This window comes from Alligator mississippiensis, chromosome 1 (genome assembly GCF_030867095.1).
Source record: "Alligator mississippiensis isolate rAllMis1 chromosome 1, rAllMis1, whole genome shotgun sequence".
Lineage (NCBI taxonomy): Eukaryota > Metazoa > Chordata > Crocodylia > Alligatoridae > Alligator > Alligator mississippiensis.
In genome coordinates, this window is record NC_081824.1 from 1,228,595 (window position 1) to 1,256,108 (window position 27,514).

At 47.1% G+C, this 27,514-nt stretch overlaps 1 protein-coding gene across 3 annotated transcripts in view; it reads right to left on the reverse strand.

Annotated features, from left to right (window-relative positions):
• The window catches only part of ASXL2 (ASXL transcriptional regulator 2), a 182,684-nt gene that overhangs the window by 148,229 nt on the left and 6,941 nt on the right, over positions 1–27,514 (reverse strand). The window contains exon 1 of one of the 3 annotated variants that reach the window (XM_059727625.1): positions 23,594–24,152. The exons of 1 other annotated variant lie outside the window; for it this stretch is intronic. In XM_059727625.1, coding sequence (XP_059583608.1) covers positions 23,594–23,689 — 96 coding nt within the window. In that variant the 5' untranslated portion in view covers positions 23,690–24,152. Of the gene's footprint in view, positions 1–23,118; positions 23,236–23,593; positions 24,153–27,514 lie in introns of those variants that run through there. One more of the 3 variants, XM_059727626.1, reaches the window with a different exon arrangement.

The following is a 27,514-nucleotide window of genomic DNA, read 5'->3' on the forward strand; positions in this document are numbered from 1 at the left end:
AAAAAACCCCAAAATATCCAATGATGCAACAGATTGAGATTAGAAATAAGAGGCTACCCATAATGTGGTATGCCACATTAAAGAAACTGTTGCTGTTTTAAACTAAACAGTACTTGCTGAAAAATTGTTGCAGAGCAAAATGTAGATACGAGAAAAAAATTTTAAAAGTTGCTTGTTACTGTACAGAGACAGGAACCAAATTCTGAAGATCTCTGTACCTCTGTATTCCTGACAGCAGATGAGAAGGACAAGCTAAGAGCTGGATTACTGCTTCAAACAAGCAATGATTTAGATTAAGCATCTCTCCGTTTCCAAACATCTTCACAAAGCTAAATGAAGAGGGCTCCCTTTTCCCACAGCAAGCTTTCTGAAGGACAACCCTCTTGACCCTTCCTATCTTCCAACACCTCCTGAACAGAGCCAGAAGAAAGTCTTTAGATTAGGCCAGGGATGTTAAATTCACCTGGTACCATAGAGCAGATCCAGCCTGCGGGGCCCCTTGCACACCAGATCCGGCCCAGGGCACTCTGCTCTGACCTGGGGCACGAGGCAGCAGCACCTCTGGCTCCAGCATGGGACATCCAGCGCAGCTCTGGCGCTCACCACAAACCCTATGTTGGAGCTGGAGCTCCTGCTGCTGCTGCCACTGAATGCCTCATGTAGTGGCCACAGCTCTGGCATGGGGCATATAAAAAAAATTAATGTCAATGTTTGATTTTTAGTATATAACTTGTTGGAGTTTTTTTCCAGTTCCAAGAAAGCAAACCCGCTTTCTAAAAGGAGTCCTTCTGGTGGCAAGGGGAGGGACTTCTGGTGGCAAGGGTCAAGGGTTAGGGGGGCGGACTTCTGGTCCCAAGATGGTGACTAGTGGGCAGGGCACCAGGTCAAGAGACGTCCGGGACTACCCTTGCGGCCCTCAACAACTCACCAAAACTCTTTAAGCGGACCTCCAGCCGAAATAATTGTCCACCTCGGATTTAAAAAAAGGATTTAAAGATGGCAATTAAAAATAATTAAAAAAAAAAATCAAATTTTAAATCAGCTCTCCCATTTGTACTTTAGCAAGTAAGTGGAGAAAGCTGCATCCTTTTTGGTAAAGAGAGCCTAATTAAGCCATGTAGATTTACAATTAACAAGAGGCTTTATACTAGATTTGGCAAGACTTTTTGCCAGTAAGGGTGTCCCTTTATAATCCCCTGTGGGAGCCAGCAGTCCTCACTACCAGGAGGGGAAGGTGCTGGCTGGCAGGGCAGCACGAAGGGCAGCAGATTAGATGGTGGCTCCCCCTGGGGTGTCTGCCAATCAGCACCAAGGGGCGGGGCCACCATGAAATGACTGTGGAATTGGAACCTGATGCATGATCAACCTGCAAAAATTGGCAAGTCCCATCCCCCCCCCTCCCTGTGATTTAGGTAAAACCCTACTTATAACTATGCACATTACAGTTAACCTATATAGTTACTTAAGTGATTAGTATGGTAGGAAGGGCGCAATAATATATTGTTTGTAAGTCCCCCACAGGCCTTTAATATATTATATGCCCTATCGGGTCATTTTAACAGGGGCCCAGTCCCTGTTGCCCGGTGTAAGAGAAGCGCAGGAGAGGGGACTAACAGCAAGCCAGGGGGCTTCTGCCCCTTGAAGAGGATGCAGCAGGCTCAGCCGGCTGCGCGGAGCCACAGCCGCAGGAGGGCAGGCTGGCCCTTTATTAGCAGGGAAAACCCTGTGTGGAGCCGGGAAAGGCACACAATAGAAAGGGGCCATGCTTCCAGGCACATCAACCCAGGGCCAGAGCCAAAGCAGGCAGCCTGGCCCTGCAGGCTGAACAGAGGAGTTCCCGCATGGGATGCCTGCAGCAGACAGACTAGCAGGCACCCGAGCTGTTCCCTGATGCTGCCCAGCGGGAACTAAGAGGAGCTGATGGCGGGAGTGAGGCAACAACCCAGAGCAGGGTAGGCTTTTAGTTGGGAATGAGTACCTTATATTTGCACTGTGGTTTAAAGCTTTATACCTGTGGACTGGATGTGGCTATAAAGGGAAAAGTGCAGGCCACAGGGATGTCCAAGAGGCATACTCTCAATCCCTGCCAGGGGCAGGGGCACCCAGCTTAGAGGCCTTCCAGGGTCTGGGACCCAGCAGGCTGCATGGGACAGAAGCCAAAGCACTTGAGGCAGGAAGCTGAACCAGTTAAGAGGGCCAGAGGCAGGTACGCAGGGTGTGCAGCCTTGGTCCGAGTGGGGGCACCAGGCGGGATTGAGCAGAGCTGAGAGCAGCTTCACCCTGAGCCTGGGGCACTGGATGGGCTAGGGAGGGGGCTGAGCAGAGCTAAGAGCCACCTTACCTTGACTGGGTCAGGGACACCAGGGAGGCAGGGCCAAACAGAGCAGCCTTGCCCTGAGCGAGGGACACTGGGGGTGGCAGTGGGAAACAAGGCACTAGATAGGGGCAAGCAGCCCAGAAAACACAGAAAGCAGCACTGAGGCCAAGAGAGCTGGGCCCAGATGAGCAGGTAAGAGCTGGAGGCCTGCAGCCAGAAGAAAGGGAGGCTAGAGCCAAGAAGGCTGAGGCCTGTACAAGGGACAGAACGGTATGAAGAGTAACATCTGTAAGACACAGGGTATGGCAGTAGGGGCTGGAGGAGACCATGAATTTAGCCCTTAAGGCACATAGGGCAAGACAGAGACAAGAAACCACACATGCGCACCTAGGCTCATCTGCCTCCAAGGACAGCCTTCCTTCATCATTTTCCAACAACAAGACCTAGTGGGCGAGGAAGTAGGGCAAGATCCTGAGAGGCAAGGGCAAGAGGCAGGATTTAGGTGGCCACTAGGAAGCATTATGGCAACCCCCAGGCACCACACTTGTTAGTTACACAGGTTTCCCTCTATTTGCTGTACATGTGTTCACAGAAAACAGTGCATAAAATCAAATCTGCATAAAGCGAACCCACTTTACAACGTAATAAATAGGGATAGGTTCCCATGGCAATGAGGGAGGTTGGGACTAGGGAAGGGGCAGGAGGAGGGGTGCTGCTCCTGGGGCTGCACAAGGCAGTGAAGCAAAGGGAACAGAGCGGCACTCACCCCAGCTTCGGCTTCAGTGGCCCCAGGAGTGGCCAGCGCCAACTGCCTGCAGCCACTGGGCTGCATGGTGCTCCCCATCCCCCCAGCACCGGGGATCCACTTGTCCACACTCACCTCTGCTCTGGGCTGCGCCGTGGCCTAGTGCAGGCAGCTGGTGTTGGCTGCTGCCGGGGCCGCTCCAGCACGGGCTGGGATGAGTGCACGCAAGCAGAGCCTCGGGTGACACCGGGCACAGCGCTCACCCCAGCCTGGCTGTAGTGGCCCCTGGCTGCAACCAGGCATACTGCAGCCCAGCGGCTATAGGCAGCTGGCTTCTGCCGCTCCCAGGGCCGCCGCAGCCAGGCTGGGGTGAGTGCTGTGCCCCACGTCACCTGGGCCTCCACTTGTCCGCACTCACCCCAGCCCGTGCTGGAGCGCCCCTGGGAACAGCCGACACCAGCTCCCTGCACCAGGGCACAGCGCAGCCCAGGAGCTGGGGTGAGCCCAGCTGCGGTGGGGCAGGCAGAACACAGTGCAGCCCAGCGGCTGCAGGCCGCTGGCGCTGGCTGCTGCAGCCGGGGCTGGGGTGAGTGGGGCCGCGGCCCTTTCTCCTCCCCCCACACTCACCTGCTTGTGCGAGGCGGATGGGGGCGTCTATGCTGATTGCATAAAAGAGCGATTTTGCCTCACATATAACAAATTATGCGTCTAAATATGCTCATTGCATAAGGGCAAATTCACATATAAAGAACACGCATAAATCAAGGGAAGCCTATGTTTAAAAAGATGGACCTCAAATCAGATTCCCTTCCCCCCCCAAAAAAAACCTTTGTATGAACAGCACAATTTATAACTGAAAAGTCTGACAATGTCTATATGCTGAATCCATATGCTTCTTTCTTAAATGTTTGAAGAATTAAGTTTTGGCCTGACACTGCAATAAATTCAGTTAAAAACAAACAAACAAACCCCAAAAAACCCACCCCAGACAAACTTGTTTTTAAAGGTTTAAGAATTTAAATAAAAAAAACTGGTTTAAATAAAAGTCAGATTAAATAAGCATGGATCATACCTGGAAAGCACAGAGATTACAACAATAAAAGATCAGGGTTGTGTAGAGGTTAGAGATTTTACTACAAACAAATAATTTGCAGAGGAAGGAAGATTAACAAAGGAAGGCTTACTGGGAGAATCAAGTCCTGAAGAAGGATTTGAAGACAGACTTGGGTCACACACTGCAGTCAGTGAGAGGCATAAACGAGTCTCCTGGAGGGACTGCAGTGTTGAGAGAGCAGCGCACAGGCTACCAGTAAGTCCCAGTGATGGAGAGAGGCATGCACCTAGACCAGGGGTGGGCAAAACCCGGCCCGCCAGGCCATTCCATCTGCCCCTGGCTGCCTGGCATGTGGCCCTTGATGGCTTGCTAAAACTCAGTAAGCGGCCTTCCACCGAAAATAATTGCCCACCCCTGACCTAGACCCACTCACCTCTCGCAAGTCCATACCGAGGTAAGAGCCGTATCTGAAGTGCTAGGTGTTCACTGTACTGTATTTTATAGCACAAAAACCCCAATCCGAGTCGACTTCAATGCAGTCAGTCAGAATCAACCCTGAATCCACCTGGGGGGGGGTGATCTCAGATAGCTACCTCAAAAATCAACCCTAACTAACAACACTGAGGTAAAACCCCTGTGCCTCATCTTCCCAAGGATTTTACTGAAAAACAAACAGGCTGGAGAGGGATTTAAAGTGAAGACATAACAGCAGTGAATACATTTTTAAACATTTCAGTGCCCACCATTAGTAATCTATCACCTTTAAAAAGGGACAAGGACTGGGCACAAGCAGGTAACCCCACAGCCTTGCCCAGCTCTCTGTAGGAACCAGCCTTTTAACAACAGCAACAGTTGGCATGTTTCCCAAATATACCTCAGGTGCCCAGCTAGAGAAGACCAAGGTCAGGGAGCGAGTTACTGGAGTCAACAACTAGCACTGAAGATTAGTCTAGATATCAAAGGGCACTAACGGGGTCATGCAGCGTGTCCGACGTCTGGCCCTGGTGTTTCCCACCTGGGGTCTCAAGTGCAGTAAAGTGGGTGGGAGGAAGCAAGGTTATATACCCACTCTGCTCCATCTGGAGAGCCAGTCGTATTGCTCCCCCTCCCCGTCTGCAGTCACTCTGGCATCTGGACTACATGCACTGCAGCTCCTACTGCACTCTGCTGTCTTCTTGCATTTCCCCCTGCCTAAGGGTTTAGGAAAGCTGGTATGCCCCTTCTTTCAAGGTCCCACCTAATGCTGCTGCAGCAGACTACCTAGACAGGATCTGTTAATCAGGGCCTTAAGAAGGAAGAACAAATGAAAACAAACAAAAAAAACAACAACAAGTATCTTAGTAATACTAGAAGTTACTCAACTCAGCAAGTTGATCATCTGTTTTGAGCTTGTAAAACCAGGAGAGTAAGAGACTCCATTTCACTGAATTCCAATTAGTTATAGATCCTGGCTGTCCTACACTACACAAAGCTGCAAGATTTGGGGTGTAAAACATAGTAGCCTGATTTTTAAATGCAAAGAAAATACTTCCAATTAGTATTACCATTTAAGTGCTTGTAAGATACACAAAGCAGATTGTTCCAGCTTATGTTACCCTGCAAAAAAATTTAGAGCTGGTGAAATGTCAGTAGAAAAATCTCTGCAATCAACAAGGACTTCCCAGTAAGGATCAGCGTTTATAAACAGGGAAGCACATCAATAATCAGAGCAAGCCTGAAATTGTTCACCACACTCCTATGACCCTATGTACAGAGTTTTGCAGAGAAGGGCTTAAAAATAAACCATCTCCAAGCAGGAAGCTGAACTCGTGCTCAGATCAGGTAGCACCCTTGCTCCCTTTTCAAGAACGTCTTTAGCGGACGTTATTTACTGCATGCCAGAATAGAGAGGCCCAGCCATGTCACGGGTCAGCCTGACCAAACAAACTCAAGCAAGCACTACTTTGCCAAAGGATTGTTTTATATTTTTAACCCAGCGTGCTCAAAAACTGCATGCCTTTCACCCTGCTGCTTTCACCCCAATTCTGCACAGTGCTCTTGGGGACTACAACCATTTCAAGTCTCTGTGCAGTTGCCAAACATTTCATTTGTAATAAAGACAGCTTCTCCAATCCCAGGAACAAATTGAGTCACACTGATCCAAGATCCAGCCTTGAGCTTGTGACAGTTAAGATGTGATTTCAACACACCTTGGGGAACACTTCCCCTTCTGCTTGATGTTGAAAACACATTTCAGATAGGAAGCCATTTTGCCACTCTAGGTTACTTCTTGCTTCAAGATTTCAAATTCACCCAGCTTGGAAGGCTTTGTGCAGTAAAATTAGTCTTTAAATAAATGCCGCCTACTGGGAGGTTATCCTCAGGATCACAATTACGATCTCATTGTGCTCTCTAGGTAGAGTTCGACACAGCTTCTGAAGGTTTACCACTCCCACTCCCTTTAGCAAGTCAGACCTGGCTGTCAAGGTTCGGAAAATTATTAGGGCTGCCTGGCAGGAAACCTCAATTGCTATTCTGAGGTCTGTGTTTAGACCTGCCCCCTTACCTCAAACCGCTACCCTCACTTGGCTATGCAACCATAGATGTAAAGCTGTTACAGAGCCACAAAGGATTTAAGTGGCAAACTGGGTTGAGTAGCTCAGCGAAAGCTTTCCCTTTCTTCATGAACAGCACCAGATAGCACTACTCCTCCCTCCCACCCTCCAGCTCAGGGCACGCATACAGTTTTCAATCAAGCCCCCTCAGTGGTTCAGACCCTGTCCTAGCGTTTGTCTGCAGACAGGCAGGCTAGTGGCAAACCCGTCTTCTCCCAGCACTGCCTGCCACTCAGGTCTTGGCCAGGTTTGGCTACAGAAACTCCAAGAAGGGGGTAGAGACTGAGTTATATATTGCAAGTATGTAGTCCAATTATTATGGGCTTTTGCCAAGCTACTTAGAGACTAGTCTCTACAGAGTACGCCAGTTCACACCTTTCCTTATTCTCAAGCCTTTGTCTAAAGTCATGCAGGGAGTGAGCTACATACAAGTACTGATATTATGCATGCTACTAGGCTATAATAATGTCATGTTATATCCTGGGGTTTTGCTTCTTGTGGGGACTTCTATCCGTTTTGCAATAATGTATACTGAGATAAGCCAAATACCTATAAGAGAGGGCAACCAAACATGAGGGAAGATGACTGGTGAGCAAAATTCCTGTTTAAGAATATAAAATGTTAATGGAAGTAGAATTGTTTGCTAGGTTCTTGGGAGCCAAAGCCCCAGACAACAGACAGAAAGCTGACAGGAACACAAAGTTAGAACAAAAACCAAACAGGAAGTTGGTGTTGTTTTTAAAGCTATGTGCAAGGACAGCTGTAACGGAGAACCAAGATAACAACTAAGAGTGAACAGCATTTCCACAGGGGAGAGGGAAGGGCACAAGTGAACCGCTGAAAATAAAGTGATAACCTAAAATAAATTTTGATGCAGGAAACTGACACCTCTTACTTAGGCAAGAGATTCAGGAGAATCATGAGTCTGGAACAAGACCATTCTCACTGCAAAACAATATCTTGCAAGCATAATGGGGAGAAACCCATGAGGCTGCACTGTGGGTCTATCGGATGCCCCTGGGGCTCTCAGCAGTAGCTTCTTCAACTGAGACCATTTGAAAGCAACTGTCCTGGGTTGGTTCCCTGCCTCCTCCCTCCAAAATACACCAAAACCAAACCCTATGCCATGCACTTGCAGCCCCATTTTATACTGAATTTCCCCAAAAGCAAAGCCAACCTCGTCCTACTGGGGGGGGACTGCTGAAGAGGCAGAAGGCCACTCCACCTTGCTACCTCACATCATCAAGTAGGAACCGGCTGGAGTCAAATTTGGCTATTTAAAGCTGAACAAAACAGAGAAGGGATAAGCCCAAAACAGAGCAGAGCCCAATTTCAAGCAAATTAAAAATATGGATGAAGCCCGCCCAACAGAAAAAAAGCCATGTGGTGCTCAAACCTTCTGGGGACATGGTCATTTTTCTTCTGGAAGGAAGAAACCCTCCAGGCCTCTGCCTCTAGGAGTTAAGAAACAATAGTAGAGCTATATATTCTGCTACTTTTGACCTAAAATCTTTACTGAACCTCTGATTTCTACAGTGCTGTAAGGCCTGATGCAATGCATTTAAACAAGAGGTTTTGGCCAGGCTATAATGAGCTCTCCATTATGACATTCATTAAATGAGTGATCAAATTCTGAAACAAACATGCAAAAACATGTTTCAGGAATAGGCCTTCTTTGTTTAAATATTCTTCCGGGCACCTGAATACTACCAAAGAATTTCCAGCGCGCTATAACTGTCTAACGCAGGGCTATAAACAAGGCCCTTATAAACTGCAAGGGGAGGAGGCTGCAAACTTTGTAATTTAGGTGAGGAAAGAGTTTTCCTAAGAGGAATCTTACAGTCTTTAAAGAACTACAATCTGAATTAATAAAAAACACTGCAGTTACCCATGTTAGTTTTCTGTACAGTATTAGAAGCTTGGAAAAAAAATGACAAAACAAGGTAAGCTGGAAGGATCGTGGAAGCAGAAATACCTCATGGGCAAGACCAGTATTTCTGCAACACTTTCTTTATTTTGAAGTGGCTTTCTCCAGCAGCAGGTAAGTTTTTCTTTCAACAGCTATGCACAGCAGTGGCCAAGGTGAGCAGCAACACATTGTGCATCCAGTTCTAAGTGATGCACCTCAGGGTGAAACTTAAGCTTTAGATATGAACCAACTCCTTTTGCAATTTCCTCATGCACGTGTGAGGGAAGTGAAGTGATCTGCAGCTGTAGTACAGGAATTGACAATAAATCAGGGTGGATAAAAAACAATTAAAAAACCCTATTTTAAAAAAAAATTAAATTAGTTTTTTTATATAATATTGTTAAGATGCTTTTTAAACAAAAATAAACTTATATAAAGATAGCTTTAATTTAAGATATATTAAAAGCATCCATCATATCATCATGGAATAGGGATTATAACTTTTAATTATATATTATTTGAGACAACATATTCATGTACCCTTTTTAGAAGTTTTATAAATCAGTCACAACAGGCCATGGACTTATCAGGGGCCCAATCTTATGGGGTTCCCAGAGGCTCCTCTATATTTTAGTAGAGATGAAAGAAAACCACTCTACACAATGGGACTCAGTCTAGAGGATCCCATGAAGCATCTTTGTGATGCCAAGTTTCAGTTCTCAAACTGTGGATTTGTGTCTCCAGAGATCATAGGCAGGCAGGGTTCTTTGGGTAGATGTGATTTTTTTTATTAGACCAACTAAATAGTTGGAAAAAAGCGTTTCGGACACAAACGCTCTTCTTCAGGCATCAGGAGAGTCTGTAGTCTTCAGAGATAACAGCAATATACAGAGATGAGAGAACAGACCCGATTATTTCCTACCCACCAGCCATCTTGTCTCTCTGCATGTTTGTGTACACACAGTCAAGCTCTTACCTTTCTCTAAAAGTGCAAAGTTTCAAGAAGTTAAATGAATGAAGGACATCCAACAAGCATGCACTTTTTGTAGAAAACACTGATTAAATAGAGGCTTCCTGATCAGTGATTTAAACCAAACCCACCCTGCAATAAATTCAAGATGCAAAATTTTATCCTAACACGCTCTAACTTGCCAGGGTACAAGAGCCTGCCATGCAACGTTAGAGGACATTACTGTCACCAGGCGTTTCAAAAAGGGGCAGCAAATGAGATCTTCCATGAGCTCAGGACAGTGCTTCTCACCCTTTCTAGATTCAGTGCACCACTCCATTCTTCTTCCGAATTTAACCCCCCTCCCCACTTGAGAAACACTGTTGTACTGCTTTGGCTGTCCTCAGCCAAGCGAGATGCCCCTGTTGCCACCAGGTAGAATTGTCCAGTGCACTTTGCGCAGAGCCAAGAAGGGAAGCAACTGGGGCAGGAATGGGTGCTCCTGCTGTAGCCTCTCAGTCCAATTTCTCATGCTCCTCCTGGAAACAAATGGATCTTTCCAGCTGCTGGCAGCGGCATAACATGGTGATTTATCTGCATTCCCCGAGGCTGCTGCACCACTGCTTCGAGGGAGAGCTATCCTGTGTCAAAATGCCCTCCCATATCTTGCCCTCTGGCCTTCGGTCTGCTATGCTGTGCAGGAAGATAGAGCACATGGACTTACCCCTTGCTGACAATTCATCTACAGTTACGGAGAATGCTTTTGTGGCTAGCACTGCTGTACAAAGCGGAAGCTTTCTACCACGTAGAGATTAATGCTGCCATGTGAACAAGAGCCCTGCTCTTCCAAAGCGCTACTGACCGAAGACAAGTTGGCGTTTCAAGCAGCACATTTCTCTGACCCCCAGAAGCATTCTGGGAACCAAGAAAGGCTCAAAGAGCCCATCCCAGAAAAAATTAAGTACTCAAGGAAGTAAATGCAGCTTTAATAATGAAAAACAGATAAACTCTTGATCAAACAACATAGGCAAGGCACTTCAAGCAAATAATTAAAACTGCCAAAATGTACTTTGAGCTAAAGAAATAATCTTACAGTCGACAGAAACTGCACTGTAAATTCTCTTAAATCTTAAAAAGCCTCTAATTAGTGGCCAGCTCATTAGGGAAAAGGACTCCTTGCCTATGTTTAACAAGTTTAAAGAGAAACTGCTTATCTTGGTTCATCTCCAGACAAGCTATTCAGCAAGAACCCTAGTTCAAAAGCTAGTTCAAAGCTTAAGAACCAAGATTCAAATGTGAACCCAGATTTTTACACTTTATTACCTGGCCCAATTTCAGAAAGGTACTAATAAGGCTAGTAAATATAAAAGCTCCTAATAGAAGATTTCTAATAGTTAGAAAATAACCTATTTAAAACCATACCTTGTCTTAAGCCAGATCCAACTGGCATAAAACCACTTAAGTGCACTAAGCAACCCTTAGCTGACTTTTTAATCCAACTTCTCTCACACATTCTAAAATTCTTTTCACCTATGATATTCCCTTGCCTGTTCATTTCTTTTGCCTCTTCTTCTCTTGCCCAAACTTTAGTCAAGCAAAAACTATACAATATTGCCATTAATTAGATGAGGGCCTATATTACAGTCTATAATTTGATCTTTACAAAAGTGCATACTGTACAGAACATAAGAGCTATTGGCATGCTTAAATAGTGCATGGGCTTTCATTTGATTGAAAGCACGTGACCGAAAGTCAGTGCCACTTTGTGGGTTAGTGCAGGTCCCAAAGGATTTGTCGTCAGCAGTCCCTTGAAGTCAAGGATGACATCCGTCAGGCTTGATGGGTCCTCATGTGACTGAGAAGCCTGATTCTGGATGCACACATTCTTTGGCAATGGGGGCATGTTGTTGAGCAGGGGAGTTGAATTCGCAGCCCTGTGTTGGTTTCCTTCTCCTTCATCTGCCACTGCCATTCTGCCTCGATATTGAGTCGCTGGGCCTCGAAGTGGCATGTGCCCTGATGGACCAGGTGGATTTGTAGTATTATACAGAAAAGGAGAAGGAGCGAGTTACCTCTGATCACCAGTGCTTGACATACTGGCATCAGTCCCTTTAAAAGATATTCCCACCATGCACTGTTCAACAGTCTTGTGGGATTTCCAGTTGGAAGGACCAGCTTTAGGCAAGAGCTAAAAACCTGAAAACACAGTTAAAAGTTTGGGCCTTGAAGACAGCCAAGTCCACAGGAAAGGCTTCAAGTTGGTCTCCAGACCAATTTAGACCCAAGATAACATTTTGCATCATATAAAAGTCAAGGACAACAAGCCTATGTTTATGTTACTTTCATTCCTCTCTTTGCTTGTGGTGTTCCTGCTTTTCCATATTTGTCACAATTCAGAGATGTCTACAGTAGAGCCTAAATCCAGTCCGCCGCACTTAATACAGCTGATGAACCAGGGGTTGGCAGCCTGGTTTCCAAGTAGAGCCAGCTGTGGAATTCAACTCTGAGAAGTCCAGGTGCAGGCTTATCCTTTGGAAAAATGTACCTACAGGAAGACCGAAAAGCCCCACCTCCTAAACAAGAAAAATGTGCATGACTAAAATGTTGTGTCACTTGGCATCAGGCATCCTGGAGACAGTTTTCTGAAGTTCATCTCTGGCAGACTCCCTAAAAAGGGGATGATACTTCAGAATGCCTTCTAACTGGTCTGCTGTAAATCTGAACTTTACAGGACAACCAGCCCACTTCATCTGAAGTTTCCAAAAACTGAGACATGCAAACTGACCAATCCTTGAGGCTGCAATAAAAGTCAGCATCTGAACAATGTAAAACATATTTAAGATATCCTTTAGAGTCTGCCTGATAAAGGATTTTCAGTGTGTACAAGTTACAGCTGCCAAAGAAAGCTAGCTTACTGCAGCTTCCAACAGCCACGACACCCAGACTGAACATTTTGAGGAAGTGAACCAGAAACCCTGATGGTGGGTAGACAGAGGTTGAATAGCTCTTTGGTTGATCCTAAGTGATGACAGATAAGACGACACTGGGGATGCAGTTAGATTTAAAAAGCCACACACACATATCCCTTTAAATACAATTTCTGTAAACCATAAGAGGGAATGGTTATTCCTATCTCTAGTCAGAAGCTTAAGAGCCAATTCAGATTCTCAGCCGGCAAGGAGGGAACTGAAAGTAGAAAACCAAAACATCCTGCTAGAGCAACCATAAGTCTGAAGTTATCAGAAAAGTGATAGCAAAAAAGGAACTTTTCCCCCCCACCAAACCAACTACTTTTCAGAATCTCCTCATGCAGCAATGACTAAATGAAGGTCTTACTATCTTAGTCCAGCCAAACCAGTACAACTACAAATCAGAAAGAATTTTGCCAGGTTCATGCGTGAATGTAACCTGGATTCCCATTAGGAAAAAAGATCCATCCTTGGTTGTATAACCCCAATGATGCCAGGATGGTTAAAAAAGGGCAGGATTCGCACTTCTTGTTACTTGTGATATGCATTTACCACAAGGAACAAGGGAACTCACTTAATATTCAGCTTATATTTATTTGCAGAACTAAGCAAAAGTGCTATATAGCATCAGAAATACAGATACAGAGCCCAACAATTTTTGAACTGTCAGTTCTCACAGAAGATACCACTTTAGGGGTCTTAAAAAGCTAGCAAAGAGTTTGTTTCAAGCAGACACTCTCCAAAATATCTTTCTGCCTAGACACTGAAAGACACAAATCAGCTACACCGCTTTGAATCCGGTCTGAATGGTCAAGTTATACCTTTTAATATGAAAGGTTGCATTTAAGTTTACTTTATGAACTTACTACATGAAAGTGCATTATAGGGCTTCATCTCATTTCAATGGAAGCTTACTTGGAAAGTCTTTATTTTCTAGCAAGAAGTTAAACAGAGATCAGTTGCATAAGGATCATTTTAGCTGATTCAGTTCCAAGATCCATTAGCTTCAATGGAAGCAAACTTGCCATTTATAAATAAATCTCAGCCAAGTCAAAGATCAAAAAGGTATGTGAACAAGCTTGATGGTCATATATTTTCACTTACTTTACTTTAGTCTTGACAAGTCTTTTGGTGACATAACAGCTTACTAATGAGAATCCCACTTTTTTTTCCTGCCCAGTATCTACTATGGACAGAGGAGGATATATGGTCCCAGTAACCACCACATTAGTACTAGGAATACCAGTCTCCCAGCTGAAAGATTTGGCAAGGGCAAGCAAGAAGGCTTTGAACTGCCCAAAGGGAAAGGGTGACAACAGGGCAATCTTGATATAATCATGCAAATATGTAAATTAACCAGGATACCACAAAACAAATCCACTAGAAAGAAGCTGATAAACAACACATCCAAGTTCCCTGCACACTAAGGCTGACAGCCTAGATAATAATACAAATAATAATAAAAAAGATAATAAAAGCCTTCATACGAGATATGAAAAGCTGATTTTGTGCCCAGAATACAACCATAATACATAATGACTGCTACTTCTCTCCCCACCAGCCAGCCTAAGAGAAGGGCGGAGTCCAGTCTTCCGTACAAGCTACTGTTTTAACCCTCTCACAGCCGAGGCCAATTCAGCAGCAGCTGAGAGAGGGCTAAAACTGTAGCTTTTGCCTTGCCTTTCCTGCTCAGGCAAGTGAACTGAAGATCAGGTTCTGTCCCTGCTCCATGTAGCCATGACTGGGAGGGGGGTGGGGGCAGGGGAAAAAAAGAAGTTACTGAAAGTAAAATGCTGACTCCTTCCTGGGAGTCAACAGTTCTTGTCACCTCTGCAGCCTCTCTTCCCACTCCAGAGAGATGCCCTACTTGACTCTGGGCAAATCAATTGGTCTGTCTGTAAAATTATTTGTTTGTGAGTATTGAGTCCTGTAAATCTAGCTCAAGAAGCCTCTGAAAAGACTTAAGGACCAAAAAATTAAATTTAAAAGGCATTTAACTGATGCTTCAATAAAACAGCTTCTTTTTTTAAATCCCCCCTGTGATATTGTTCTATCAGTTGCCTTATTAAATATCAAGGCACTTAAATATATTTGTCTAAGCGCTAAATATTGACCTTGTGAGAATATTACAATCGGTGTATTTCTCTTGGTACTGGAGGTTCATGTAGATTTAATTTTGTTTTGACACCAATACAGCAAAATGGAAGTTACTCACTGTACCTTTAAATGACTTGTTGCATTTTGATTGGCTTAAAGGCAAACTTTCTGATTGGCTGAGGCATTCAATATGGTCAGTAACAAAACAAAGTCTTTACCTTAGAAGACTGCCAGCCGTGAAAACTCATTCCAAGTCAAGCCAGATTCCCTCCTACCATCTCCACCCATAGAAAAGCACTCACAGACAGAGGAAGTAGTGACCTTTACACTGTACACAGTACATTCAGCAAATAGTAATTCACAGCTTAAGTAACCATGTAATTTATTATTATCATTATCACCTGCATGCTAAATGCCCTCTCACACAGTTTGGGGAGGGGAGGGGACGGGTGGGGGGGAAGGAATCTACAACTTTGATTATCAAACTCATTTTTTGTCTTGCTTCTTCCTCTCATGTGGCAAGGGTTTTTGTGATCTCTTTCATTGGACTTCTCTCCCAATGATACAGCTGGTCCAATAAAAGACATCATAAAAACCCTTGCCTCTCATACATTTCCTGGACCATGACAGCTACACCACTATTCAAATTCCTTTCATGAGTCAGGGTCTTTGCCTGTAGCCACAAAGGACAAAATAATTGCAATACTGGGTCAGATCCAAAATTCCATAGTTTAGAATTTAATCTCTAACATACAGTCACAGTCCAAATCTGCAAAAGGAGGCGTAAGAAATCCCGCAGTTAACAACTGCAGAATACACTTCAAGAAGTCTCAGGCTTGTTCCCTACCAGAAACCACCTGGTGAGTGAACAAGACAGTTGTCATCCTAAGTGCTCTATAGCAAGGGTGCTCAGATGCAGCCCGTTACAGGGCACGAATTTGGCAGCAGTGGCAGCAAGCTGTCACTCACCTGCTGTCAAATTTCCAGACCCAGAGGGAGCCCTGCAGACCAGGCAGCATGGCCCCACAAGCTAGATTGAGCATGCGAGGCTGAGCACAGGGCAGCATGGGGCCGAGCTGGGCCAAGGACCAGCCCCATGACCAAAAGATTGAGCACCACTGCTCTAGGGTGCAGAGACCAACAGCTTTTTCAGAGCAACACGCTGAATTAAATGCAGCTGTCTGAAGGCTGGCCACCACGCGTGACCCCGATCACTACATGCTGCTAGTCCCTCCCAACCACCAACATCCAGACTTCACAAGCCATAAGTTACTGATGATACAGTGGTTCTCAACCTCCAAGACTTAAGGCTTCCTGGCATTGTGGTACCTTAACTACAGTCTATTCATGTGCTTACCACCTCAAACACCATGGCACCCTTAAAAGGATCTCACAAGGTGACAGGGTACCCCAAGAGCATGGCAGAGGGGGGTACACAGAGCCTGGAAAAGCAGGGGCTGCTCAGCCAGGGAGCTGGGGGGCGGGGGGGTGTCATTATACCCCCTTCTGCTTCCTGCACAGGGTAACAGTAGCCATGGTGCAGAAGCTGGTGCCAGCATAGAGTGGCAGAGGCAGGACCCTTCCATTCCCTGTTCTTTCCACTTCTCCCTCCCTGCCCCCAGACCATACTTGAGAGGTGAGTGCAGCTCCTGATGCTGCATCTGCTCCTGCAGAGAGTTGAATGCCAGGCCATTCCCCGTAGCCCCTTACACCAGCTCATGGAACATGGGAAGAATGGGAAAAGGAACCGGCCTGGGAAAACATGGGCCCAGGTTTGCCCACTCTCAGCAAAGACCACAGCAGCGGTCAGCACAGGGGTTGCACTTTTCTGCCAAGCTTGTTCCCCTGCTCCTCCCATCCTCCCAGAACTGGTGGAAGGAGCCGTGGGAGCGGTGCCGGGACTCTGGGACAGGCACAGAGTGTCCAGCATCTAGAGATAGTATTGCCTTCTCTCACAGGTGCCAGGCAACGCAGCATCCCAGAGTGCCACAACACCCTGGTTGAGAATCCCTGCTCTAGTATAATGAAAACCTACAGAGTTGGGTCAGCATCTGTTTCCTTCTTTGGAATCCTGCTGCATCCTTGCCAATAATGGTAAAAAGGTAGTTAGCTGTGCGAGTCCGAAATCAGGAAGACAGCAGAGTAGCTTTGCACCTTATAGCCTACCTAAATTGAGATATATAGCATAAGATTACAGTGTCTGATGAAGCAAGTTTACGAAAAGGGACTGCAGGAAGCAGAGCTGCTATATAAAAAAGGGTGGCACTGCTGAGAGGCAAGGTGGGTAGGAGAGAGGGGAAAAAAAAAAAAAAAGCAGTTAATCTGTTGAGAGGCATAGGGCTAATAAAAGCTAATCCAAGTAACAGGATAAGAATCCAGGCTTGTCTTACATCATAGTTAACAACCCAGTCTGTGGATGATTTCTTGTTCTGAAATTTCCTGTTTAAAAAAAACCAACAAAAACTTAAAGGGTTTTGTTGTCTAAGAACAGCTACTCTGACGTCAATTGTTGCAAGAGCCATGGGGCAAGCTATAACTTCCAGATCAAAACCAAGTTGGTTAAGAAGTACTAGCGTAAAAAGTTAGTGGAAAGGTAACAGGGAGGAGTTAATAGTCAATGTAGCCAAGTCTTATGGAAAGAAAGATAAAGCCAAGTTTTCTACTTCATATTAATCTTAAAACTTGTATGGTAATTTCAGTTTCTTAAAGACTGAAACTGGGTCTCAACATGCTCTGTGGAGAAGTCCTGGCTAAGAGCAGGCCCTTCACGGCATCTGATTTCATAGACATTAGGGCTGGAAGGGACCTTGAAAGATCATCAAGTCCAGCCCCCTGCCCCAGGGGCAGGAAGTCAGCTCGGGTCAAAGGATCCCAGCAAGATAAATGTCCAAATGTCTCTTGAAGGAGTCCAGAGAAGGTGCCTGCACCACCTCTGGAGGGAGTCTATTTCAGGCCTTGGGGGCTCGGACAGTAAAAAAGTTCTTCCTTATGTCCAGCCTGGAACAGTCATGGAGGAGTTTGTGACAGTTCGACTTCCTCATCTTTTGGGGTGCTCTGGTGAACAGATGTTCTCCCAGGTCTTGATGTACACCTCTTATATACACTTATAGACTTATAGGTAGCCAACAGGTCCCCCCTGAGCCTGCGCTTTTCCAGACCATTCAAGCCCAGGAGGCCAGAGAGAAGTGAAGAGGGGAAGGGTAGAGGCTTTTCCAGGCTGAAGAGTCCCAAGGCTCTCAGCCTCTCTTCATAAGGCCTGTTCTCCTGCCCTCTGATCATACGTGCCCTGGCTAGCATAAAGAAGCACTTATGGATGTAAGCCAGAGTTTTGCTCACTTTACCGGCTGCGACATCACATTGGTGGCTCATATTCATCTTGGGGTCAATCATGACCAAGTTCCTTTCGGCCACGGTGCTAGCAAGCATAGCGATGCCAAGCCTAAGCGTTCTGCGGGTTCCCCCCCCCCACCAAGGTGGAGTACCTTGCATTTTTTGGTGTTGAAGGCCATCAGGTTTCCGTCCGCCTATTTTCTAAGCCTGTCCAGGTTGGTCTGGATCATCATCCTGTCCTCAGGCGTGGACGCTTTACCCCAAAGTTTGGAGTCATCGGCGAACTTGGACAGTCTGCTTCAATGTCCACATCATTAATGAAGATGTAGAAGAGGAGTATAGGCCCAAGGACGGAGCCTTGGGGGACACCACTGGTCACGGCACACCACGATGATTGACTTCCATCTATTACCACTCTCTGGGTCCGACCTTGGAGCCAATTCCCCAGCCATTGCACTGTGATGTAGCCAAGGCTGCAGTTGGCCAATTTTTCCATGAGATGATCATGGGACACCAGATCAAAGGCTTTTTTTAAAATCAAGATATATTATGTCAATCTCTTCTCTCTTGTCCAGGTGATACGTCACCTGGTCGTAGAAGGAGATGAGATTGGTCAAGCAAGACCTACCCACAAGAAACCCATGCTGACTATCCCTCAGGATGTTGCCATCAGCCGGCTTGTCAAGAATGGTCTCTTTGATGATTTTTTCAAGATCTTCCCCGGGATAGAGGTCCGGCTGATGGGCCTGTAGTTCCCCAGGTCTACTTTCCTCCCTTTCTTGAAGGTAAGCACCACACTGACCTTCTTCCAGTCTGCAGGCACTTCACCAGAGCGCCAAGAGTTCTCGCAGATCCGTGCCAGAGGCTGGGCTATGATGCTGGCCAGCCCCTTGAGTACCCTGGGGTGTAAACCGTCAGGGCCAGCTGACTTGAAGGTGTCCAACCTCTCAAGGTGTTCCCTCACATGGTCTACACTGATGAAGAGTAACAATTCTCCCTCACCCTGGCCATCCTGTACTACATTGAGCAGGGCCATCCCTTGGGGCTGGTGATTAAACGACACAAAATATCCATTAAGCAGGTTGGCTTCTTCCTGGGTGTCAGCTGTCAGTTGTCCCATCTGGTTTAGCAGGTGTCCAATATTACCCTTGCTTTTCCTCTGGCTCCCCACATACCTAAAAAAGCACTTTTTATTGTCCTTGATACGTGTAGCCAGTTGGAGTCCAGTTGCAGCCTTGGCTTTCCTGGTTTGCTCCCTGCAGGTCCGGACCAGTGCAGAGTACTCCTCCTTTGGGGTGGATCCAGCCTTCCATCCTTTAGAGATGGTCTTTCTTTTTAGGAGCAGGAAGTCCACGAGTTCCCTAAAGAGCCAAGGGAGCTGTGTCCTTTTGCTGCCTTTCCTCCGAGACGGGATAGACGTTGCTTCTGCTTTCAAGATCACTCCCTTGAGGAGCAACCACTCGTCCTGAGCTCCCCTCCCCTTCAGGTCATGGTCCCTTAGGGCCTCACCAACAAGCCTCCTGAGCTTGTCAAAGTCGGCTTTCCTGAAGTTGAGAACTTCTGCATTGCTGACTGACTTACCAGCTTTACAGTGGATAGTGAAGGTGATCAGCTCATAGTCACTGTCTCCCAGCTTCCCTTCGATCGTTAGGTTGCTGATTAGATCATCCCCTGTTGCTAGTAAAAGGTCAAGCATCACTTTGTCTCTCATCAGTCCACAGACTTCTTGAGTCAGATAGAGCTCATTCACGCAGATGAGGAAGCTTTGCGACCGGTCGGATTCGGCCGAGTGCTCTTTCCATGAGATGTCCAGGTAGTTGAAGTCTCCCATGACAACCGTGCACCGGGAGCGTGCAGCCTCAGCCAGTTCCTTGGCGAATTCCTGGTCGAGCTCTTGATCCTGGTTAGGAGGTCTGTAGTAGACTCCTACCATTGTGTCCCCTGTGCCATGTTCACCATAGATTTTAACCCAGAGGGTCTCCAGTCGTCCACCCTGGATGCCAGTGTCAGCTTGCAGGGACGTGTAGCTTTCCTTGAGATAGAGAACTACACCCCTGCCCCTTTTATCTACACGATCTCTCCTGTACAGGGTATAGCTGTCTATACCTGTGGCCCAGTCATAGGTGGAGTCCCACCAGGTCTCTGTTATCCCTATGGGATCGTAGTCATTCTTGTTTAGCAGGAGGACCAGTTCCTCCTGTTTATTCCCCAGGCTCCTGGCATTGGTGTATAGGCACGTAAGTGTCCCATTGGAGGCCCTAGTCTTCCCTACACATCATTCTGGGGCTGGGGTATGGGTGGGTTCCCTTGAGTGCCTTAGCCTGCTGGAATTGCAAAGGTTGCCCAGTGGGCTTGCTGTGGTGGTATTCCCACCCCCCCTCCAACAGGCTTAGTTTAAAGCCTGATAGAGCAGGTCAGACAGTCTGGCCGAGAAAAACCTCCTCTCCAGTGCAGTGAGGCGGAGGCCGTCTCTTCCCAGCAAACCACCGCCTCTCTTAAAGAGCGGACTGTGATCGTGGAAGCCGAAGGCTTCATGATGACACCAGCGCCGCAGTCTTTGGTTAATTACCTCGAACCTCCTCTTCCTCAGCCCATAGCCCAAAACTGGGAGGATTGAGGAAAACACCACCTGTGCCCCCAAACCCTAAGCCCTGCTCAAAGAGTCTTGTAGTGTCTCATGACTGGGCTGGGATTGTTCCAAGCTGCGTCATTCATGCCCACATGGATAAGGAACATAGGGTAGTGGTCAGTGGGCTGGATGAGTTTTGGGATCTTCTTGGCTATGTCCTAGACATGGGCTACCGGGAAGCAGCAGACCTCTCAGGCTAAGGGGTCGGGGCAGCAGATTGCACCCTCAGTCCCCCTCAGAAGGGAGTCTCCCACAATGACCACTCTACAAGTGGCCTTAGGGAGAGCAGGGACAGTAGCTATGAGTGAGCCTCCATTGCCTGCAGGAGCTGGCAGCTCTGCAGGCTCTACTGGGCCTGCAAAAGGCTCATACCTGTTGCAAAGCTCCAGAGGGGAGGGGACCCTGGTGCAGCAGGCCTTGCAGCCTTTGACTACCTTGGTCCAACCCCCTGGCTGGACAGTGTGGGAGATCCTCGAGTCCTCCCTTGTCCTGGGAGGTGACCTTGGTCTACCCTCAGCCTCCAGGGGGTAAAGGGCCTGGCAGTAGGAGTCAATCTCCTGCTTGCCATTCCTGATGGCATGCAATCTCTGGACTGTAGCCTGGAGCTCCTCTATCTGGCACGCCAGAGACTCCAAAGTGGAGCAAACGTCTCAAGGGGAGCTGGCCCTGCTCCTGGTCCCATGTGCCTGGAAACGAGCCAGGCAGCCCCCACAGCCAAGAGCCAGAAGAAAGCCCTCCGTTTACAAAATGCATGCTCCATTTCCACAAATTTCATAGACGCTGGGGCTGGAAGGGACCTCATAAGGTCTTCAGGTCCAGCCCGCAGCTGAAAGGGCAGGAAGTCAGCTAGGATCAGAGGATTCCAGCAAGATAAGCATCCAAATGTCTCTTAAAGGAATCCAGAGTAGGTGCTTGCACAACCTCCGGCAGCAGTCTATTCCAGGCCTTGGACCATAAAGTTTTTCTTTATGCCCAGCCTAAAACGGTCTTGCAGGAGTTTGTGACCATTGGACCTTGTCATTCTTTGGGGTGCTCTGGTGAACAGCAGTTCCCCCAGATCCTGATGCACACCCCTTATGTATTTATAGGCTGTCACCAAGTCACCCCTGAGCCTGCGCTTCTCCAGGCTGAAGAGTCCCATAGCTCACAGCCTCTCTTCATAAGTATCCCACCCTCAGTCCCTCAAGCAGTCTAATAGAAGTAGCTGAATAAGTAAAGGAGTGGATGACTGAGACAAGAAAACAGATAAATATGAAGATATTATTAAATGTTTACTCAGTTTCATTGAACTGCAGTGATGAGTTAAGCACACTGCAGACACTGACACTTAAAAGCAGCTTTCCCCCCCTGTAAAAACATTGAGAACTACTGCAGCTGAGAGAAAAACCTCTGAGTTCTATACCCAGGTGCTTCCTATTAGGAAGCCCTTGTAGCAGGAAGAGTGCTCAAGAAACTTGGGCACACATCTCTTAGTGAAGTGAAAGAAGACTACAACCTTGGCAAAAGAACTATTTGGACTCTCTTGCAACTCCCCACGCAAACTCAGCTGAAAGCAATGTATATAGTATCTTTACCTTCCACCCTGAGCAACAGGGTAGAGGAAGGAGGACTTAAGCATCCTAAGTATGTATGCTTTCAAAGTGTTAGATGCACATAACTGACAATGCACATTAAAGCTTGTGATTAAAGTTGCTTTTGCTTCTCTCGATTACTGACTGCATACTTTAAAGAGAAATACATCTCAAATTCAAACTGAAACACTCAAATGCAGTCGTAATTTTAAACTGTATATACAAAGATAAATGTTTTTGTGTACACACACTTGAACTATGCTTTCTTTCAAAGTTAGGCAATAAGAACTTCAAGTCCAGCTGGACCCACTCATACCCCAAGACCTGACGAGACCTCACTAATGAGCCTTTTGGGAACAGATGATGCCAGTTCCAGGAAAAACTAATTTGCATTGAAACAAAACAGTTACTCTGAAAGACGCATTTTGCAGGTTCAGTTACCTTGCTTTTTCTCCCCATCAAATAAAAATTATATTCAAGTATTTTTACAAGGATGTTTTATAATTTTTCTGCACAAAATCTAATCAAACTCAACATAAATAATCTTAGACAGTCCAGTGGAAAAACATGCCACTTGAGCTTTTTACTTGAAACAACAAGGAAAATCCCATTTCCACAGCCTTTACACTGAAACTAGCCATAATGCATACCCAAAATACACAGCTGCCAGTAATGCGGCTGTAGCATATGTAGTCTTATGTTAAAGTTGGCAGTTCTAGTAAAAGCAATCATGTAAGTAACGGTCATGATGAGCACTTTGACACTTAGAAACAATGCTGACAAATTTGAGAATGTAAGTTCACCTAATAGGTAAATTACTGTCTGAACAAACAACCTATGCAGTAACCAAATGGGGGGGGGGGGGGAGGGGGAGGAAACACAACACAAAAAACAAACACAAATGAGGAAAAAAACCCCAGGGCTTTAACTTTCAGCTTGGTGTATCCCCCGTACCAAGTGCATCTCGTGCCCAAAAGAAGTATTGCTTTAGTCTGACCCGGTTCACCCAACTTCTATTGCATGCTTCAGTGGGGCTTTTATGTAACAGCCAATTCAATCAGCTATTAGATTAAAAGTGCCAAAAAGCCCACTGAAGCACCTGATCTATACGGACACTGGGGAGCTGGGTCAAATTAACATGCTTCCTCTTCCAGTAAAGTGCTGTTTTGTTTGGGTTTTTTTCCATGTCCAACAGCACCCTGTATGCTTAAACTTTAAATCCTTTACTGATATGAAGGACTGAATGTACTTTGCAGATGCATTCTACCCATCCCTTCCAAATTAAAATCTGACACACACACAACCCCCCCCCAAAAAAAAACCCCAAACAAACAAACAAAAAACAACCCAAAGAGGAGGGGAAGAACCACCTGTGCCTCAGCTACAGCAGTACAAAACAGGGTATAGAATCCTGTATGCACTAACTCACCTTCATCAGCATAGAAGACAATACTATTGCATGCGTGAAGTAAAATTTTCCAGACATTGCCATACTGTATGCTAAGGTGGCTGCAGTTGACTCCATTTAAGGAACCTTGCATACTTTAGATTCCCGGGAGTGATCTGAGAAGGCCTTCAGTTGGGTGAAGTTTTGGCATCCAACAAAACATGAAGAAGTCTAAAGCTAGAGATGTGACAACCACCCAAACTAAGGCAGAAAGGCCAGGCAGAGTGTCAATTCACAGAGAATTTAAGATTCTTCTGGAAGTGATGACTGATACTTAAAAGGTAAAACTTTCTTCTTGCCAGTTGGGAAGGTTGTGTCCTTGTGGGATTGCCAATAATGTAGTATGTATGGCTAGTCAATACTCTGAAGGAATGCAATTGGAACCAGTTAAGATAGATTAGGAAATCTGCAGGTGGGTACAGTTTTCTTGACTTTGTAGAGGTGAATAGGCTTGTTAGAGGTATTTTCAAAGCATTATCCTAGCTGTTTTGTTTACAGGAAATGAAGCCTGTAGCAGAAAGCATTAGGGCTGCACCAGTAAAGATTTTCTTGACTGATACCAATAACCGATTATTAACCAGTCATATCATCCAACACCAATCAGATAAATGATATTTAGCACCATTTCTAAGCACAAGGACACTGATACAGGAGACAGCAGCACTCTTGAAACTGCTCTAATTAAAGTGCCCCCCCCCCACTCCCAGAGCACATGTAAAAGTGCCCATGTCCGTTGCAGCAGACAGGACTAGCTTAGCAGTGTCTGCGACTGGCTGTGCAGAGCCCTTCAGGGCCTGCCCTTGGGTGGTCTGAGTCAGGCTCCCAGCTCTCCTCCTTCTGTCCAGGGCAAGGCCAGGGGACTGAATGGACCTGACCCTGGGAAGGGCAGGACCAGGCTGGGCTGAGTGGCCAGGGGAAGAACCCTGCTGCACTCAGCAGGTGGGAACAGCTGCTCAGGTTGGTGAGTGGCTGCAGGGGGGCAGCTTCTGACAGCCACTGCTGGGGGAGGGGGAGGGAAAGAGTTCCCCCCAAGCTCCATGACCCCTGAATGTGCATGCCAGGGGGTGGGGCACATGCAAGGCCCAGCCACAAGAGGGGCTTCAGCACCAGTGCTAGGGCAAGGTGGGCAGACTGCAGCTTGCAGAGGGGTGAAGCTGTGAGGGGCCTCATCCCCCATGAGGTAGTGCCTACCCCAGTGCCTCATATCTAAGGGAGGAGAAGAGAGGCCTCTCCTTTCAGATTCAGGGGGAAGTGGGGCAGGCAGCTGTTGTGACTCCTACTCTGGCCTTGAGCCCAGGTCAGGGCCCATGTCAGAGCCACAGCAGTCACTTGCCCCTCCCCCACACCCCCTGCAGCTTCTGCCCCACTGGTGGCAGGTGCAGCTAGGCACGGAGCACATGGGATCCCACTGCTGCTATGTACCCCTGGAGGGGCTAGGGTCGTGTTGCTATGCTTTGGAGACGGATCAGAGCCGGAGCATCTCTAACCAGGGGGAGGGAAGGAAGGAAGAGGGTAGAGGCCACCCAGCCCCTGCCAGGCTCTGCCCCAGGGGTGCAGAACCCAAGACACTGAGGGTTGAGTGATACTGGGCCAGGCAGTTCAGCTTCACCTGTCCCAGTCATGTCTGTAGCATTTGGTGCCTTTGACGGCACCTGCCCCAACCCCAGCCCACAGTCTGTGCTGCGCCAGCTGCTCTGCTCCAGCGCAGCCCAGCCCAGCCCAGCCCACCAGTCAGGGGCATATCCAGGGTTACCCCAGCTCACAAGAGGGAACCCAGGTGTCCGGGGACTCCAGCCAAAAAGCGAAGTATCAGAGAACATCAAATCAGATACAACAGTCAAAAAAAGCCGACAGCTAATAATGTAAGCTTCCCTTTTATCAGTGCCAATCCAACAGGCAACCGATATATCAGTGCACCTCTAGAAAGTATGTCTTGTACAGGATTCAGAATACAGAATTCATGATCCTCGGCACAGTTACAAATCAACGTGCTCCTCCCATGTGCTCTCTATATTCCACAACTGTTGGAAGAATGCTTTGGACAGTATCATCAATGAATGGGGCAAGACAAAGCTACTCTACTTTCACTGGTTTGCTCCACCTCCTTGACCATGCTCTGAGATAGCAGCCACATCTACTTTGTTCCTGTAGATCCACAAGACAAAGGTCAATCACCAACAGCCAATCCTACCCAGACTCCTTCTGTCTGCTGAAGCTGTGAACCTGCTGAGGGCACATTTCTCACATGTTGCTGCTTCAATCCTTTACATGATGTGCAAAGTCCCTCCAGTTCAATTTCTCTGTTTTGGCAGCTCCAAGCAAGAAAGGAGGACTTGTCGGTGAGCCTACAATCCAGTATTCTCAGAATACAGCAAGGGAGGTTCCCATTCTTTCTAATGCTATTTGCAGGACTGTTGGTAACCGTCTCTGCTCCATGACAGTTTCATAATTGATAGGAACAGAAAGGACATGAGCAGATCATCAAGTCCGAACCCCGTGGGCAGGAATGAATGCTGGGATCAAATGAGCCCAGCTAGGTGACTATCTAGCCTCCTTTTGAAGACCCCCAAGGTAGGAGCGAGCACCACTTCCCTTGGAAGTTGGTTCCAGATCCTAGCCGCCCTGACGGTGAAGTAGTGCCTCCTGATGTCTAGCCTGAATCTACTCTTAAATCAACTTGTGGCAGTTATTCCTAGTTACTCCAGGTAGTGCTTGGGGGAACAGGGTCTCTCCCATTCCCCACTGGTCCCCCTGGTAAGTTTATAGACAGCCACCAGATCCCCTCTCAGACTTCTCTTGTGGAGGCTGAACAGGTTCAGGTCCCATAGCCTCTCCTCGTAGGGCCTGCCCTACTGCCCCCTGATCATGCGAGTGGCCCTCCTCTGGACCCTCTCCATGTGGTCCACACATCCCTCCTGAAGTGCAGCACCCAGAACTGGACACAGTACTCCACCTGCAGCCTGACTAATGTTGCATAGAGGAGGATCACCTCCTTGGACCTGCTCGTGATGCATCTGTGGATGTATGACAAGGTACAGTTAGCCTTTCTGACTGCATCCCCGCATTGGCAGCCCATGTTCATCTTGGTATCAATGACTCCAAGATCCTTTTCTGCCTCTGTACTGATGAGAAGGGAGTTCCCTAGCCTATAGGTATGCTGCTGGTTCCTTCTCCCCAGGTGCAGTACCTTGCACTTGTCAGTATTGAAACCCATCCTGTTCTCATCCGCCCACCTCTGTAACCTGTCCAGATCTAGTTGTAGTCTGTCCCTCCCTTCTAGCGTGCCCACCTCTCCCCACATCTTAGTGTCATCTGTGAACTTGAATAAGGTGCTTTTCACCCCCTCGCCCAAGTCACTGATGAAGATGTTGAACAGTGTGGGCCCGAGGACCAAACCCTGGGGGACCCCACTGTCCACATCCCTCCAGGTCGAAAATAACCCATCCACCACCACTCTCTGGGTGCGGCCGTCTAGCCAATCTGTGATCCATCTGTCTGTGTAGGCATCAATGCCACAGTTGCCTAGTTTGTTTGTTTTTTTAATGAGAATGGGGTGGGAGACAGTGTCAAAGGCCCTCCTAAAGTCCAGAAAGACTACATCCACCATGACACCTGCATCCAAGGATTTTGTGGCCTGATCGTAAAAGGCAACCAGGTTGGTCTGACAGGACCTGCCCCTAATGAACCCATGTTGGTTGACCCCGAGCATAATCTCCCCTGCTTGCCCCTCGCAGATGTGCTCCTGGATAATTTTCTCAAAGAGCTTCCCCAGGACTGAGGTAAGACTAGAGGGGCAATAGTTAATTGGGTCCTCCTTCCTCCCTTTTTTGAAAATGGGGACCACACTGGCCTTTTTCCAGTCCTCTGGCACCTGGCCAGAGCACCACGAGTTCTTGTAAAGCC